A 14,361-nucleotide genomic window follows, 5' to 3' on the forward strand; every position below is an offset into this window, starting at 1 on the left:
TAATTGAAATATGTTCTATTTTATTTTAGAAATACATAAATTTCATGACATTAAAAATATGAAATGAATTTTTTTTATAATAAAATTATTTAACAATTTCTTAAAACAAATTGATGTTTGATATTTTAAAATAAATTAAATATCTTTAAACAATTAATACTTAAGAACATAAAGAACAACAAAAATTATATTGTTTTTTCAATACGTACAAAACTAACCTTTTAAATTCTCATGAATATTATAAACAATAATATATAATATTAATAATATTATAAATAAAATTGTGTTTGATATATAATTTATATAAATATAAAATTTAAAATAAATGTAAATATTTCAGATTTATAAATAAAAAATATTTATTAACATAATTGTAACAGATATATATATTTTATACAATCTATCGGAAAATAAATATTAATAAATATTAAATATTAGAAGTAAAAAAAAAAATATTTTTTGAAAATGTCATTAAGAAAATTCATGCATCCAAGAAATAAATATAAAAAAATACCAGATTTCAATGAACTTGCTTTATTATATCCAGAATTTCGTGATATTGCAAATATTGTAAGATATATTTTTATTTATAGTTATCACATTTTTTATAAAAAGTATTAACAAATTGTTGATAGGATTTAACAGGAAAGATAAAGATTGACTTCAAAAATGAAGAAAGCCTACGTGTGCTTACAGAAGTTTTATTAAAACATGATTTTAATCTAGAAGTAAAAATACCTCCAAATAAATTAGTACCAACTCTACCATTACGAATAAATTATATTTTATGGATTGAAGATTTAATGAAATATATTTCTTTTAATGAAATGCAAGAAGTAATTGGCATAGATATTGGTATTAAAAATAAGTTAAATAATAAAATTTAATATTAAAATATTTTATTTAATCTAAATGTTAAATATTTTCTTCATAGGTACTGGAGCAGTTTGCATTTATCCTTTATTGTTTGCAAAAATGTATGGAAATCAAATGATTGGTACAGAAGTTGATGAAACAAGCATACAAACAGCAATTCAACATATTGAAAATAATAAATTGCATCATATAATAAAAGGTAAATTAATAATATTATATTTTATTAATCATATTATATTTTATAAATTATAAATAATTTTATTGATTTACAGTATTTAAAGTAAATGAAGGAACAATATTGAAGGGTATAATAAAAGAAAATAATATCTATCACTTTACAATATGTAATCCACCTTTTTTTGAAATAGAAGAATTATCAGAAAAAATAATAAAACGTTTACCACCAAGAAATGCTTCAACTGGAAACAAAGTTGAACTTAGAGTTCAAGGTGGTGAAAGAGCATTTATAACACAAATGATCAAAGAAAGTATAGAGATTAAAGAAAAAATAAAAATTTATACCACAATGTGTGGTAAAAGAAATAATTTATTATTTTTATTAAAATTTCTAAAACAAAAAAATATAGAAAATGTGACATGGACAGAATTTTGTCAAGGTCACACAAAACGGTAAATAATATATAGTAAATAATAGTATGTTATAAATAATATACTATTTTATATTTTACTTTTTTATATTTATGTAATAAATTAATTTTTTTTTATAGATGGGGATTGGCTTGGTCATTTTTATCAAAAGATTTTGTTAATTTGATAAATGCTCCAGTTATTAGAAAAAGTGAAGATTATATTGCAAAATTACTTAGACAACAACGTCCAATAGAGATACAATTTCCAATACAACATAGATTTTCTTCTTTTGATAATTTAGTTAATTTTTTGGAACAAACAATGAAAGAATTAAATGTAATATTATACTTATATTTTCTATCATATTATTTTATAAATCCATATATTTTATATATCATATATGATATATATACCATAATATATCATATTATATATATAATATATCATATTATATAATAATCATAACATTTTATATCATATTTATATTTTATTTTATATCTAGGTACAAATCAAAGAATTAAATTTGCCAATTGACAATTTTAATGGTTGGTCATGTCAGCTAATTGCAGAAAATGATACATGGTCACATGCACGTAGAAAACGTCGATTAGCTCAAAGATTAATGAATCAGTTTATAGATCATAATACAAAATGTATAACTACAACAAATAATATAGAACATTCTACAAAAAAATTAATGAAAAATACTTCAAAAAATATAATTGAAGAACAAACAATTAAAGAATTACAAGAAACTGTTATAAAAGAACCTTTGTTAATATGTAACTTTTTTGTTGAATTAATAGAACATGAAGCTAAAAATAATGATGTCAAAATATTTATGATCCTTGAAAAAGGAACTGGTGGCAAGAATGCTTTAGAAACATTTCGACAATATTTAATAAACAAATTAGATATCAGAGAATATTTTCAAAAATCACATGAAAGACCAAATAAAAAGAAACGAAAACGATTAAAAACAAACAAAATTGAAGTGAATTTGAATCAAATTAAAAATTCTGTATAAGATATTACTTTATGTTCCATACAAAATGATTTATTTTATGGTCTTTCTGTTATATGGTAAACTCTATGGTCATCATATAACAGAAATCATGTAACAGGTAACATATGTAAATCAAATATTTAACTTTATTTATAATCAATAATTCTTATTAACTAGCATTCTTCATTGTACATTTTAACTAACAAGTGCAATATAATATTTTATATTGTAAAATATACAAATTTAAATGAAAACTGATACGGCATGTTTATGTTATTTGCTTTTATTATCGTTATTATCATCATCATTATTATTATAAACATAACTGACTCATGACAAAAAATAATTTTTTTAACTTAATTTAGTGTGGCAATATGATAAAATTTTAACATAACATATTCGTAACGAATGTTATTTATTAAAGATATATGCTTAGTAACAGATGTTTGTAATTCTAAAACTGCAGTATTTCTAATAATAATTAGGAAATTGATACTATTCCTATAATATATTGATTAATGAATCGTTTTTGATAATCGTTATTAATGATCGTGAAATATAATAGCATACTTATCATTGTATTATCTTTTTCCTGCCACTATTATTTTTTTTATAAAACTTCTTTTTCTGTATAAATGGAAAATTTTTTAATTTAAAATTATTTTCAGATCCAAATTTTCACATAAAATGACGATAAAACAACGGTGATAGAAAAATGAAAGAAAGCTTTTTTCGTAATGTATACGAATGGTATAAAAACGATTAACAAAGCTATATAAATTTATCTTGTTGAATACAATATAAATACTATTCTTTATTAATTTTTGTATAATCTGTATTATTTTCAAACATATATTATTTATGAAAAATCTATCAATATTCTTTAAAAGAAAATCGATTATCTGTAGCATTCATATTGAATTCAACAAGACTAACCTCAAATTAGCAGTATCTAAAAATAGAAAACATGACTTTAATATATATTGCATGTATCGATAGCAACTAAAATGAATGACATTAATGCCTAAATGGCACAAAACATGATTTCATATATGTATAATAAAATAGCTTATAGAAAAAAACAATTGACTTATATTCTACTAGATAATAAAATCCATTATTTGTTATAGATAATTGTTGTAACATTTTAATTTTATTGGTACATTGCATTTTCAAGTTTTAGCAACATTTGTGCAATATGCTAAAACAAATACTAATTTACTATTTCATAGATTAATAAAAATGTAATATGCAATAATATCTATAATTTTTATTGTTATAAAGTAGAATTAATTGAGTCTTTGGAAAAAATGTGACAATATTAGACGAAATTGTTGTTTATGATTTTACTAAGATATATTCTTTCTTTATTCCTTCAATAATTTGTAGATTTGTAGATTGTGAATCACAAATAAAATTTATAAATATATGCATTAAGGCAATGAATTCTTTCATTCTGAATTATTTACATAAATGAAGAATCAATTTTTTTTTATGTATTTGTTATATACTGTTGTAAATCAGTCAAATAAATTATTTAGCTTGGCATATTGTAATTAAGCATCGCGAATATTAAGAAATCTAATTCTTTCGAAAGTTTGATCTATATTGTCATTGATCGTCACACTATAAAAGTTCGATTCTGATAGCCTTTTATAAACGTATACACGATACATCAAATAACGATCCTCATCTCGAGCAAACACTTTCACCTTATTCGAATCAGTTATATATGCCGTATTCGCGTTACTCTTAAAAAAAAGATTGGACGCGGGCAAAGAAAGACTAGGACTTAGAAAAAAACTACTAAATATCATCATTAGCGGTTTAAAACAAGCTCAGCTTTCTGCAACTACTGATTCTAACGTTGTCTTATTTTCTTCCAATTTTTTTAATTCTTTCTGTGTTTCCACTTTCTTTTCTATTTTTTTATTTTCTTTCTCATCTTTCTTATTTTCTTTATCTTCTTTTTTACTTTCTTTTTCGTTCTTTTTATTCTCTTTTTCTTCTTTTTTATTATTATCTTTTTCTTCTTTTTTATTTTCCTTTTCATTTTTCTTATTTCCATTTTGAAGCATCTTCGTCTCTCTGTCAGGTGTTTGTTCTTTCTGTCGTTTCTCTATTTCTGCTTTAAAATTTTCAATATCTTGTTGACTAATTTGAACGAAAAGAATACCATTAATCACATTCAACATATCAAGCACAGATCCCATACTAGGTGGTTGTACTTGAATCGGTGGTAAACTAACACCCGATTTTCCAGTATATATTTCATTCATTTTTTTCTGTAAAACCACGGCCTGTTGCGTTAGATGTCTTAAACAATCACTACTTTCTTTAGTTTTTTCATGATCTTCGCCTAATTGTTGCTTATAAATAGCATAAGTTTCTTTCTCATTATTTAAAGCTGCTCGGAAATCACCCATACAAGATTGAGTTCTCGCAACAAGATGATAAGAAACAGCAACTTTCAAAGATCGTGGCCCGTGATATCGTAGATTTAAAGCTAAAGCGTGTTCCAAAAAACGGAGCGACAATTCATATTCTCCAACAGCATGAAGTATCAAAGAAATATTGCTCTAAATAAATAAATGAATAAGATAATGAAAAAATTAAAAATGTTTGATTTTTCACATTTTTAATAGTCATATGAAATACTTACATCAAGAAGTGCTACTTCTGGATGATCTTCACCACAAACTAATAATGCTAAATAACGTGCTCTGTATAATAACCTGAGCGATACAGAAACTTGACCATTGGCAAAAGAATATAGAGCAAGACGGATCTATTAATAAATAATAATATAATTATGAATATTTTTCTATTTTTAATCATTAATTTAATATATTTATTTTATACTTACATATTCAGTAATAGTATATGGATGATCTATACCATTAACTCTTTCTGACATAAGAACTGCTTTTTGTTGCGTTGCAAGAGCTTCTCCATGATCACCCATTATGTAATTCAATCGCGCAAGCATTCTGAGACATTGTGCAATTTCAGGATGCATAGCACCATAAACATTATTTAGTAAATTAAGTGCCTCACTAATTAATTCGTATCCATCTTTCAAATAACCTTGTTGAATCTTACTTTGGCCGGTTGTATAAAAATTATATGCATCGCTAGCCTAAATAAAAAATAAAAAACAAAAATAATTTATATATAAAACCATTATATATTGAACCACAAAACTTTTAGAACTTTTATTACTTACTCTAGGATTGATATGCTTCACAACAGGGAATATATTGAGTATATCTTCTTCGAAAAACGTAGCTCTATTTTTATTTTCAAAATTATATTCACGCAATAAAATTTGAATACCAGTCTTTATACAAAAATTGCGAAGTAACGAAATTTTCTGGAGATGAAAATGTTCTATCGTGGCATCCAACGATTCTGGACATGGTGTTTCCCAATCATAATAACTTTTCAGATCTGCTTTAATTTGTTGCCAAAGAGATTTAGGTGTCAAGGAAGCCCATTCTACTTCAGATTGTTGTGGACCATTATTTCTACCTTTTCTTTTATTGCGTCGTTTCGCAGTTTTACTTTGAAGCTAAAATAGACAATTATATAAATTATCATTAAAAAATTATTATTCGGTATTGTTATTATTTTGAAATATTTATTATAACAATTTTAAAAACATAAAACGTAATAAAAGATAAAATAATCGTACCTCTTCCAGATTTTGTTGTGGATGAATAATTTGTGCAGAAGAAAATAAACAATTTAAAAAATGACTAATCGCTGCAGATAAACTCATTAATTCTGTACCCTAAAAAATAAATATTAGCATAATTTTTTTGTTTTTCATGAAAAGTTCGCAAAAATTAAAATTATATTTTGATTAATATACCTGCATATAAAATGTAAAAATATGTTTTGCCGAACGTAAAATAAGTTCCGAAACAGCAATACGTTTAAGATATTGCAATTGTGGGACAGTAGATAACATAGTTGCTAATTTACCAAGATATCTTACATTGATACCTTTACCGTGTAAAGCTTCTACTAATATGCTACCATCCATTGCAGCAGCTGTATGATCTAAACATTCTCGGATCTACGATATAAAAATTGAATCAATTTTAATTTTAAACAAATATTAATATGATAAACATAAAATATTCTACATTAAAACATACAAAAGTAGGGATTTGTACAGTAAGTAAGAAATCAGCAGCATCTATCACCAATTGCTTTTGTTTTTTTAAAGCAGGCCCATTTGGATCTGGGTGTTTAACACCTGGAGAAAATACGTCGGGATTAAATCTGACATCAAATTCAGCTTCGCGCAAACTGCCAACTGCTGTTGCAGCTCTGCGTACTATTTCTTTTGTACTTTCTTCCACTGAAAAAGAAAGAGATAAATTTAGTAGATATTTTTAATTATAAATAATAAATAATTAAATTATATACATTCTTGTTTTTCTCCACCAGTAATAGAATCAGTAATGCTCTCCACAATCTTTTTAGCTTCGTCTGTTTCGATTAAAGTATGAGTAGAATCTTCTTTGTTACTATCCATTGCAACAGTATTTAATTCTTCTCTTTTACCTTCCTAAAATTAATGCAATACTATATATTAATACTATTGTTGTTAACATTACTTTACTTAATATTAAATTTTGGAAAATTTTTTTTTACCCTAACAGTTTCACTTTCTTTCTGCACTCTTCTTGCAGATGTAAGTTGTTGCAGATGAAATGCGGCATGTTTAATAAATTGCACATATCTAGCCTCGACAAAAGAATCGATCAATTCTTGACGAAGACAAGCAAGTTTATGTTTGTGTTCAATTGGAAAACCTAAAGCTCTCGCTTCTTTGCTTAATTCAACTGCTTCCACTAAAAAAAATTAGAATAAAAATGTAACAAAATTAAAATTAATTTTAAGTTTATTATTAATTATATTAACTTACATTTAAGGAAATTGACATCAGGAGGAAAAGTTCGTAACAAATCCAACACATAATGCCGGGAATCATTACCGATTATACCTTTGCATTCTACACTGCTGCATAGTTCAACTTCCTCTCCAGCATCGTTGATAACTTTATGAGGAAGAATTTTTAATAATTGGCCGGTTTTGTTTAACTACAAAATATAATACATGTAATTTATAATAATTGAGAAATATATTTTAAAAATGATATAAAATTATTATTGAAAACTAACCAATTCAAGATATTTTGGATGTGTAAGTACTGTTTTCCCAAAATCTATAGAACCATAAACAACAGATTGCTCCTGCTCGCGTTCCAAGATTCCAGGGATGATAGACTGAGCGGTGACACGATATCCTCTATGCAGAGGAATACGAGTGATTACCACGAAAACTTAACATCCTTTCGATCGAGATGTAAGTTGCGATAGAATACTGAACATCGAACAAGTATGTACAAATGATCCGCTACAAAATATCCACGTCGTACAAATAATGTGATGAAAAGAATGCGTGTATTTAATTTCGTACAAACCTGTAATCGATTACAACGGTACCCAATGTATAAGGACCAGGTAGATCAATAGCAGCATATACTCTAAGACCTTGTAAGTCGTTTTTAGGCGCAACGAAAGCAGCTGCATCACCGCCGAGTTCTTTATAATGATCCCTGACATCAAATCCAAGAGAGAAGAAAATATTGTTCCAAATAAACATCTGCATCTTCGCTTCCTCACCAGGATTTATTGCCATTACATTACCATCTATCACAGCTACTGCTCCTCGAGTAGCAGCAGCAACAAAATCACTGTGAACCTAAATAAATCATTCATGAAACATAAATATGTTATAATAGTAATGTTTTGAAGTGTAATTATTTTAAATGTAGGCCTACTTTAAAAATAGCACGTTCTCTGAGCAGTCTTTCAGGTAAGTTTTTTCGAGGTAATTCTCTTGTTGTCTGCAATTCCTCGTTCCAGTCTCGAGTTTGCCCAGGAATATGTTCCTCATATCCCAATTTAGAAGAGAAAGCTATTAACAAATAGAAATAGTGGAAATAAATAATTGAATATAAAATTATTTGTATATTTATGATAATACTTTGAAGTTCTAAATTTAAACAAGAATTTTACAAGATTTAAAATTATATAATATATGATATGAAATAGAATAAATTATTAATTTATGTAAAATGGAACATACTATCTTCAGCGCGTATTGCATCAATTGTATGTTCAATTTGAGGAGCACACCATGCATACAGCTGATAAGGTGTTGCTACTCGTTCAAATGGATGTCTTTGCGTTCTTCGTCTTTGCATAGCAGCAAAACCTCGTTTAAATGCCGGACTGAGCTGATTTAGTAATTCAATTAAACTATGACAGAGATGACTTGGAGTCGCTGGTTTCGGATTAAATACTTCTTTTGTCGATTGATTGAGAAAGAAACCTCTCGCACACGCAGTCAAATAATATTGTTTGTCTTCTAATGTTACCACATGTAAATATAATAAATCACCATGAAGTTTCCTATGACCGGGCGGTGGATTCCATCCGGACGTTGTTAATACCTACAATGAATAAATTAAGTATTTTTGAAATACTTATTTTTGAAATATATCAAAGGATAAGCAAATATATTAATTTATACTTTTAAACAAGGAGGACATTTTTGTTCTTTGGCTTGTGGTTGTAAAGGTAGCAATGGTCTATCTTTACAACCAGGTATAATATAATCAGGTGGGGTACAATCAACTGAGTCTGCTCTACTCTTTTTTTTCTCGAGGATATCACCATTGGTAACCACGTTTAAAAATGATAAACTGCTACATTCAACACCGTTGTAAGCATCTGCAGGATCTACAGACTTCAATAAATCTCGAACATGTCGAACATGTATACGAGCTTCTCTCATTGTATATGGTTCCTCTACGACTTTAATCACTGAACCTTCTTTTAGGCCTTCAATATTTTTCAATTCAGCAAAGTTATCCAATGTGTTACCATCAAGTTGAAGAGAGAAACATGTACGATGACAAGTATCTTCGCGATCCATGAGCAATTGATGGATCTCCTAAAAAAAAACAATGATAAAATTTATTTTTTTTTTATTATTATTTTTTTTTATTCAAATGAAAATTAGACAGATTTTTTAAAAAATTATAATTTACCTGAACTAACTCCATACTAGAAACTTGAATATCAAAGGGTTCAGCTCCTGGACTAACGATTTTAACGGTAAATCCCATATCTTGAATAAAAACAATTTCTTGCTCAGTTCCAGCATCTTTATCACCATCTTCTTTTTCGCTCTTATCATTCTTTTTGTTCTTATCTTCTTCTTTTTCCTTCTCTTTTTCTTTTTCATTTCCTTTTTCTTTTGTTGCTTCAACTTCACCTTTTTCAACAACATTTTTCGCAGCTGTACTCGTACTTCCGGTTTCCTCTATAGTTTCCTTCATATCTAAACATGAATATAGGAATTTTTATTTAAATTTTTATTTAAATATTTGGATTTATTAAAATATTATGTTAATAAATAATTTCAGATAAAGTTATTTAAATATTAAAAATAGATAACAAAATATTTCTGTCTTTAATTTACATAACATAAATATGTCACTTGATAGATATATTGATAGATTGAATAAATGATTTTTAAATTGAATTTAATATAATATGAATATTTTATTACAATTTTTTTATTATTATTTTTTATTATATATTTTTTATTTATATTAATCTTGATTTTCTAAACTTATTTTTGCAATTTAAAATACAATAATATCCAAATAGTACTCAATAAATATTTGATTAGTAAAGAATTAAGTATAAAATTTTATAGAGTTAGTTTATTAAATAATTTTTAAGAATTAGATTAAGAAAAACAATAAAATAACAATTCTAATTAAGAAAACAAAGTCCTAATTAATACATAATATATTATATATTATGCAATATTTTTTTCTTCTAAGATAGATATTATTCTGGATATTATCTTTTGTTGATCTTTCATGATTATAAGGATATTAATAATTTTGATGATGATTTTAGTTAATATATGAATGTTAATCGAATATATATTTACATATTCATATTTCTATAGAAGTAGAATACATTTTCGACCAGATACGATAGTGGATATCCGTGGGACCGCTACTTGCATTCACCAATGTACTTATAAATAAACGGCAATGTAAATAGTTCGGACTCAAATGCCGTACTAATTTTATCGATACTATGTTTGCGATATACATCCATTTCTGGTATATGTCAATCTTAGACAACTACTATAATACTAATTACAATTAACAAAATAGCTCGCATATCAATGATTATTGTGATTCTGTCTTGATGCTACAAATTTATTCTTCTATTTGCTGTATATTTTTTTAAATTTATATAATATAATATAATGTTTTTAAAGCATTATGGAAGATAATCAATGAATTATTAATAAGCACATGAGTGCAAAAAAATAATATTATGTATATATTAAAATTAATTCTTTATTATATTTATTTTCTTTAACGATTATTAATTATTCAATGAATTAACTGCGATCAAAAATTTATTAATCTTAAAAATTTACAAGAATATTAAGATTAGAAAAAAATAAAAGACGAATATGCGTGGAAAATTTTAAAATAATAATTTATTTTTCTTTTTTTTAATTTATGTAACAATATTTTTATAATTTTAATATTTTATGAAGATTAAATAAATGGATTGAATAAATTAAATAATAATATCGATAAAAGAAAATTATTTTAAAAAAAAATCAATATAAAATTTATACAATAAATATTTTATTAGTTTTATTTTATCCATAAAAAATTTCTTATCATATTTTGAAAATCTTTATATATTTCTATGAATATTTATATTCATATATTTTTAAGTTAGATCAATTTATCTTATAAACCAATAGCTTTATCGCAGTCTTATCACTCATTTTACTATTTCATCAAAGCTGTTTCCTTTTTTTTGAATTCTTTATCAAAAATAAAGATAAGAAATTTAACCGTGAAAAAAAACTAAAATAAAAAAATAAAAATATATAAAAAGAGAATAGTTTTTTCTAAATGATGTCATTTTGCTTATTTCGTTTAAAAATATTTAAAAAAAAATTTTTTTTAAATTGAAAGAAATTTTACATTAATATAAAATTTTATAAAAAAAAAGAAAAAAATATTTATTGATAATAAATTTTATTATACAAGCTTTACAAAAAATTATAAATTATAAAATCAAACAAAAATTATTAATATAACTATTACTATATGTATTATATATGTATTATATATTATTATAGATTAAATAGATTATATAGATTAAAAAAATAAATAAATATTAATAAAAAAGAATTAATTAAATATATATTAAATATATTTTTAATATATAATAAGGATAATATATAAATAAGGATTTAAACATCGATTTGAGATAAAATCAAAGAAAAAGAAAATTATAATTTTACAATATACAAACATAAGCATTTAAATCGATATATTATAAACATCAAATTTATATTAATTAGTATCAATCATTTATTCAAATATATCAGATATTATTAGTTTCATTATTATTTTCAAGGAAGCTGATAAGTTTCGAAATCATTTATAATGCGACTATAAATAAATTGATAAGAATCATTAAATCTGAACAAAATAGTTTTAATATTAAAAAATATAATATTAATTGAACATATACACATACGTGCATGTGCGCACACACACATACACACACACGCGCGCACACATACACACAAAATTTATTATTTTAAAAAATATTTAGACAAAAAAACTTTCATAATAAAAAAATAATTTATATATATATATAGAGAGAGAGAGAAAGAGAGAGAAAGAGAGAGAGTAAAATAATCGATAATTTATATGTTTGTACTAATTGTAATATACTCAAATTTAATATATTACATTTCAAAATTATATGAAATGTTTTAGTAAAATATTTTATCAGAATCAAAGATGAAAGGTAATATGTCAGAAAGAATACCGATAACCCCTGTTATCGATAATTCTTTGCAATTCACTATTGTTCTTTCAAAACACGTGATCTTTTATGAAACCATTATTGTCTAGTAACATTTTTCATTTTTATTTTCAAAAATTATAAAAAGAATTTTTTATTATAATTAAAAAAATAAATATAAATATAATTATGAAGCAATTCTAAAAAAATTATATTTACGATGTTTATAATAATATATTAATATATATTGCTTTAAACAAATGATTGTTAATTATTAAATTAATTACAAAAAATAAATTTCATATTAAATAGTTTAATTAAAATTATATATTAATTAAATAAACTACAATTAATTAAATACTTAACTTTATTTAGTTATGTTTTTTATGATTTTGAATTTTCGTGTTTTTACGCCTATGCACGAGAGGTCATTAACATGCACGTGTTTTTTTTCGATTTTTTTTACGAAATAAAAGTTTTACGAAATAAAGAAAAAAATAATAAATTAGCAGAATAGATCTATTAAAAACGATAAATAACTTTGTTCTATTAAAAATTTATGTTTTTTTTCAAATCATATTTGATTTTTATTGATTATAAAATTTTGAAAATAGGTTAGTTGTAATAAAATGTAAATATGATGAGTGTAATCATGTAAAATTAAAATATTTTAATGCAAAATAAAATATAACATTATAATTTATATAATTCTTATTATGTAGATATTGTATAATTATTACATTCTATGTAACCATATATAATGAAAATCACTAAATAAAATATATATTATTTACACGATAAAGATTACTACTAATTTAATAATATAATTATAAATAACCATCTTAAACATAATAAAAACAAATATAAGATATAAAAATAAAGTGATTACATTCACGATAAAGATAATTTTGAAACGTTAAAGTGAGATAGAACAAAGTTAATGATTAAACAGGGCAGGTAACATGGTTTCATCATCCAGGGAAAAATTAATCACGTGTTTCAAAGAGATTAATTTTTATCAAAATATGAATAGCATGGATATAACTTGATAATAATATAAAATAGGAAAAACAGAATAGAAATAATTAAATATATACTATACATTAATTTAAAGATGCGTTTTCCAAAGAAAAAGCATGTCAAAAATATGTTCATACGTTCTTGTGTAACATCTTACTAAATGAGTAAAGATATTGAAAGAAAAAAATCACAATCTTATAATAATTATAACTACAAACGATAAAAATTCGTCTGCTACCGCGAATCATGTCTTCTGCTACTTTCTCTATTGTAAAACTTGTAGCTCACATGACCCCGCAATACATAGATTCGCGCAATTCGCGCGTTACATAACATCAAGGGCCCGGCTTTTGGCTAAAGCGGCATCGTTAAAGACTCACATTAAAACGAACAGAACATGGTAACCTGACCAAATCATTATATAACACAAGTGGTTACATAGTTTAACCATAGAAAATGAGAAAACTATTACTCGTTGATTATAAAATTATCATATACTAACCAGTATTCGTTTGGTTCTCATTACCATTTAGCAAAGGAATTTTCATACTCCCATTTTCAGTAGAGGTCTCAATTTGTGCGCCCAATGTCATCTTTCTTTGACAATCTCTTTCAAATTTTCACACGACTCTAGAAACTAACACGTTTTTATTATTCACAGTAACACGCGTGCACACTTTTTAGAAATTATACCCACAACGATGTCCCGATTCTTTTCACGAGGTAACACACTAACTCTGAGGTGCTCCGAGCCGCTTTTCTCTATTGCACGTGCGTTTCGAACGAAGTACAAAGTCTAATGTATATGATTGGTCTTCTTGTCTAGCAGATTATTGAATGAAAATTTCTGATTGGAGTTTTTGATCACGTGATCCACCCCTTGTATTTTTTAAACGTTTATTTGTCGTTGCTGAT

General features: G+C 24.7%; 2 protein-coding genes across 6 annotated transcripts; one reads left to right on the forward strand and one right to left on the reverse strand.

Moving 5' to 3' along the window:
* The first annotated feature begins 410 nt into the window (after positions 1-410).
* On the forward strand, positions 411-4,220 carry LOC552510 (U6 small nuclear RNA (adenine-(43)-N(6))-methyltransferase). Of its 2 annotated transcripts, XR_409820.3 has the most exons (7): positions 411-570; positions 636-855; positions 935-1,075; positions 1,149-1,506; positions 1,605-1,803; positions 1,970-2,591; positions 3,142-4,220. XR_409820.3 is itself a non-coding variant. In XM_624886.6 (6 exons), the coding sequence occupies exons 1-6, from the start codon at positions 466-468 to the stop codon at positions 2,492-2,494; spliced, it is 1,548 nt and encodes a 515-aa protein (XP_624889.3). In that variant the 5' UTR covers positions 411-465; the 3' UTR covers positions 2,495-4,220. The 2 variants fall into 2 exon arrangements, 1 of the variants encoding a protein (XP_624889.3); XM_624886.6 differs by having other exon boundaries at positions 1,970-4,220.
* LOC552519 (clustered mitochondria protein homolog) lies at positions 3,977-14,266 on the reverse strand. Of its 4 annotated transcripts, XM_026439377.1 has the most exons (18): positions 14,144-14,266; positions 13,973-14,083; positions 9,606-9,898; positions 9,086-9,508; positions 8,639-9,005; positions 8,331-8,467; positions 7,971-8,251; positions 7,669-7,795; positions 7,413-7,587; positions 7,139-7,338; positions 6,911-7,052; positions 6,637-6,842; positions 6,348-6,554; positions 6,168-6,266; positions 5,700-6,044; positions 5,340-5,612; positions 5,136-5,261; positions 3,977-5,052 (listed from the first exon to the last, which is right to left on the reverse strand). In XM_026439377.1, exons 2-18 carry the CDS (start codon positions 14,037-14,039, stop codon positions 4,312-4,314), a joined length of 4,209 nt encoding a protein of 1,402 aa, XP_026295162.1. In that variant the 5' UTR covers positions 14,040-14,083; positions 14,144-14,266; the 3' UTR covers positions 3,977-4,311. The 4 variants fall into 4 exon arrangements, with proteins under 4 accessions (XP_026295162.1, XP_624898.3, XP_016766813.1 ...); XM_624895.6 differs by having other exon boundaries at positions 13,949-14,236; XM_016911324.2 differs by lacking the exons at positions 13,973-14,083; positions 14,144-14,266 and adding an exon at positions 13,529-13,552.
* Positions 14,267-14,361: the final 95 nt, after the last annotated feature.

The sequence above is a fragment of the Apis mellifera genome, linkage group LG3 (genome assembly GCF_003254395.2).
Source record: "Apis mellifera strain DH4 linkage group LG3, Amel_HAv3.1, whole genome shotgun sequence".
Lineage (NCBI taxonomy): Eukaryota > Metazoa > Arthropoda > Insecta > Hymenoptera > Apidae > Apis > Apis mellifera.

Coding starts and splice junctions, on each gene's coding strand:
- LOC552519 (XM_624895.6), bottom strand. CDS start 14,039: ATGACATTGGGCGCACAAATTGAGACCTCTACTGAAAATGGGAGTATG. Junction 8,252..8,330: donor GAGAACGTGCTATTTTTAAA/GTAGGCCTACAT, acceptor TGATTTATTTAG/GTTCACAGTGATTTTGTTGC. Junction 7,796..7,970: donor ACCGTTGTAATCGATTACAG/GTTTGTACGAAA, acceptor TCCTCTGCATAG/AGGATATCGTGTCACCGCTC.
- LOC552510 (XM_624886.6), top strand. CDS start 466: ATGTCATTAAGAAAATTCATGCATCCAAGAAATAAATATAAAAAAATA. Junction 571..635: donor TTCGTGATATTGCAAATATT/GTAAGATATATT, acceptor AATTGTTGATAG/GATTTAACAGGAAAGATAAA. Junction 1,076..1,148: donor ATTGCATCATATAATAAAAG/GTAAATTAATAA, acceptor ATTGATTTACAG/TATTTAAAGTAAATGAAGGA.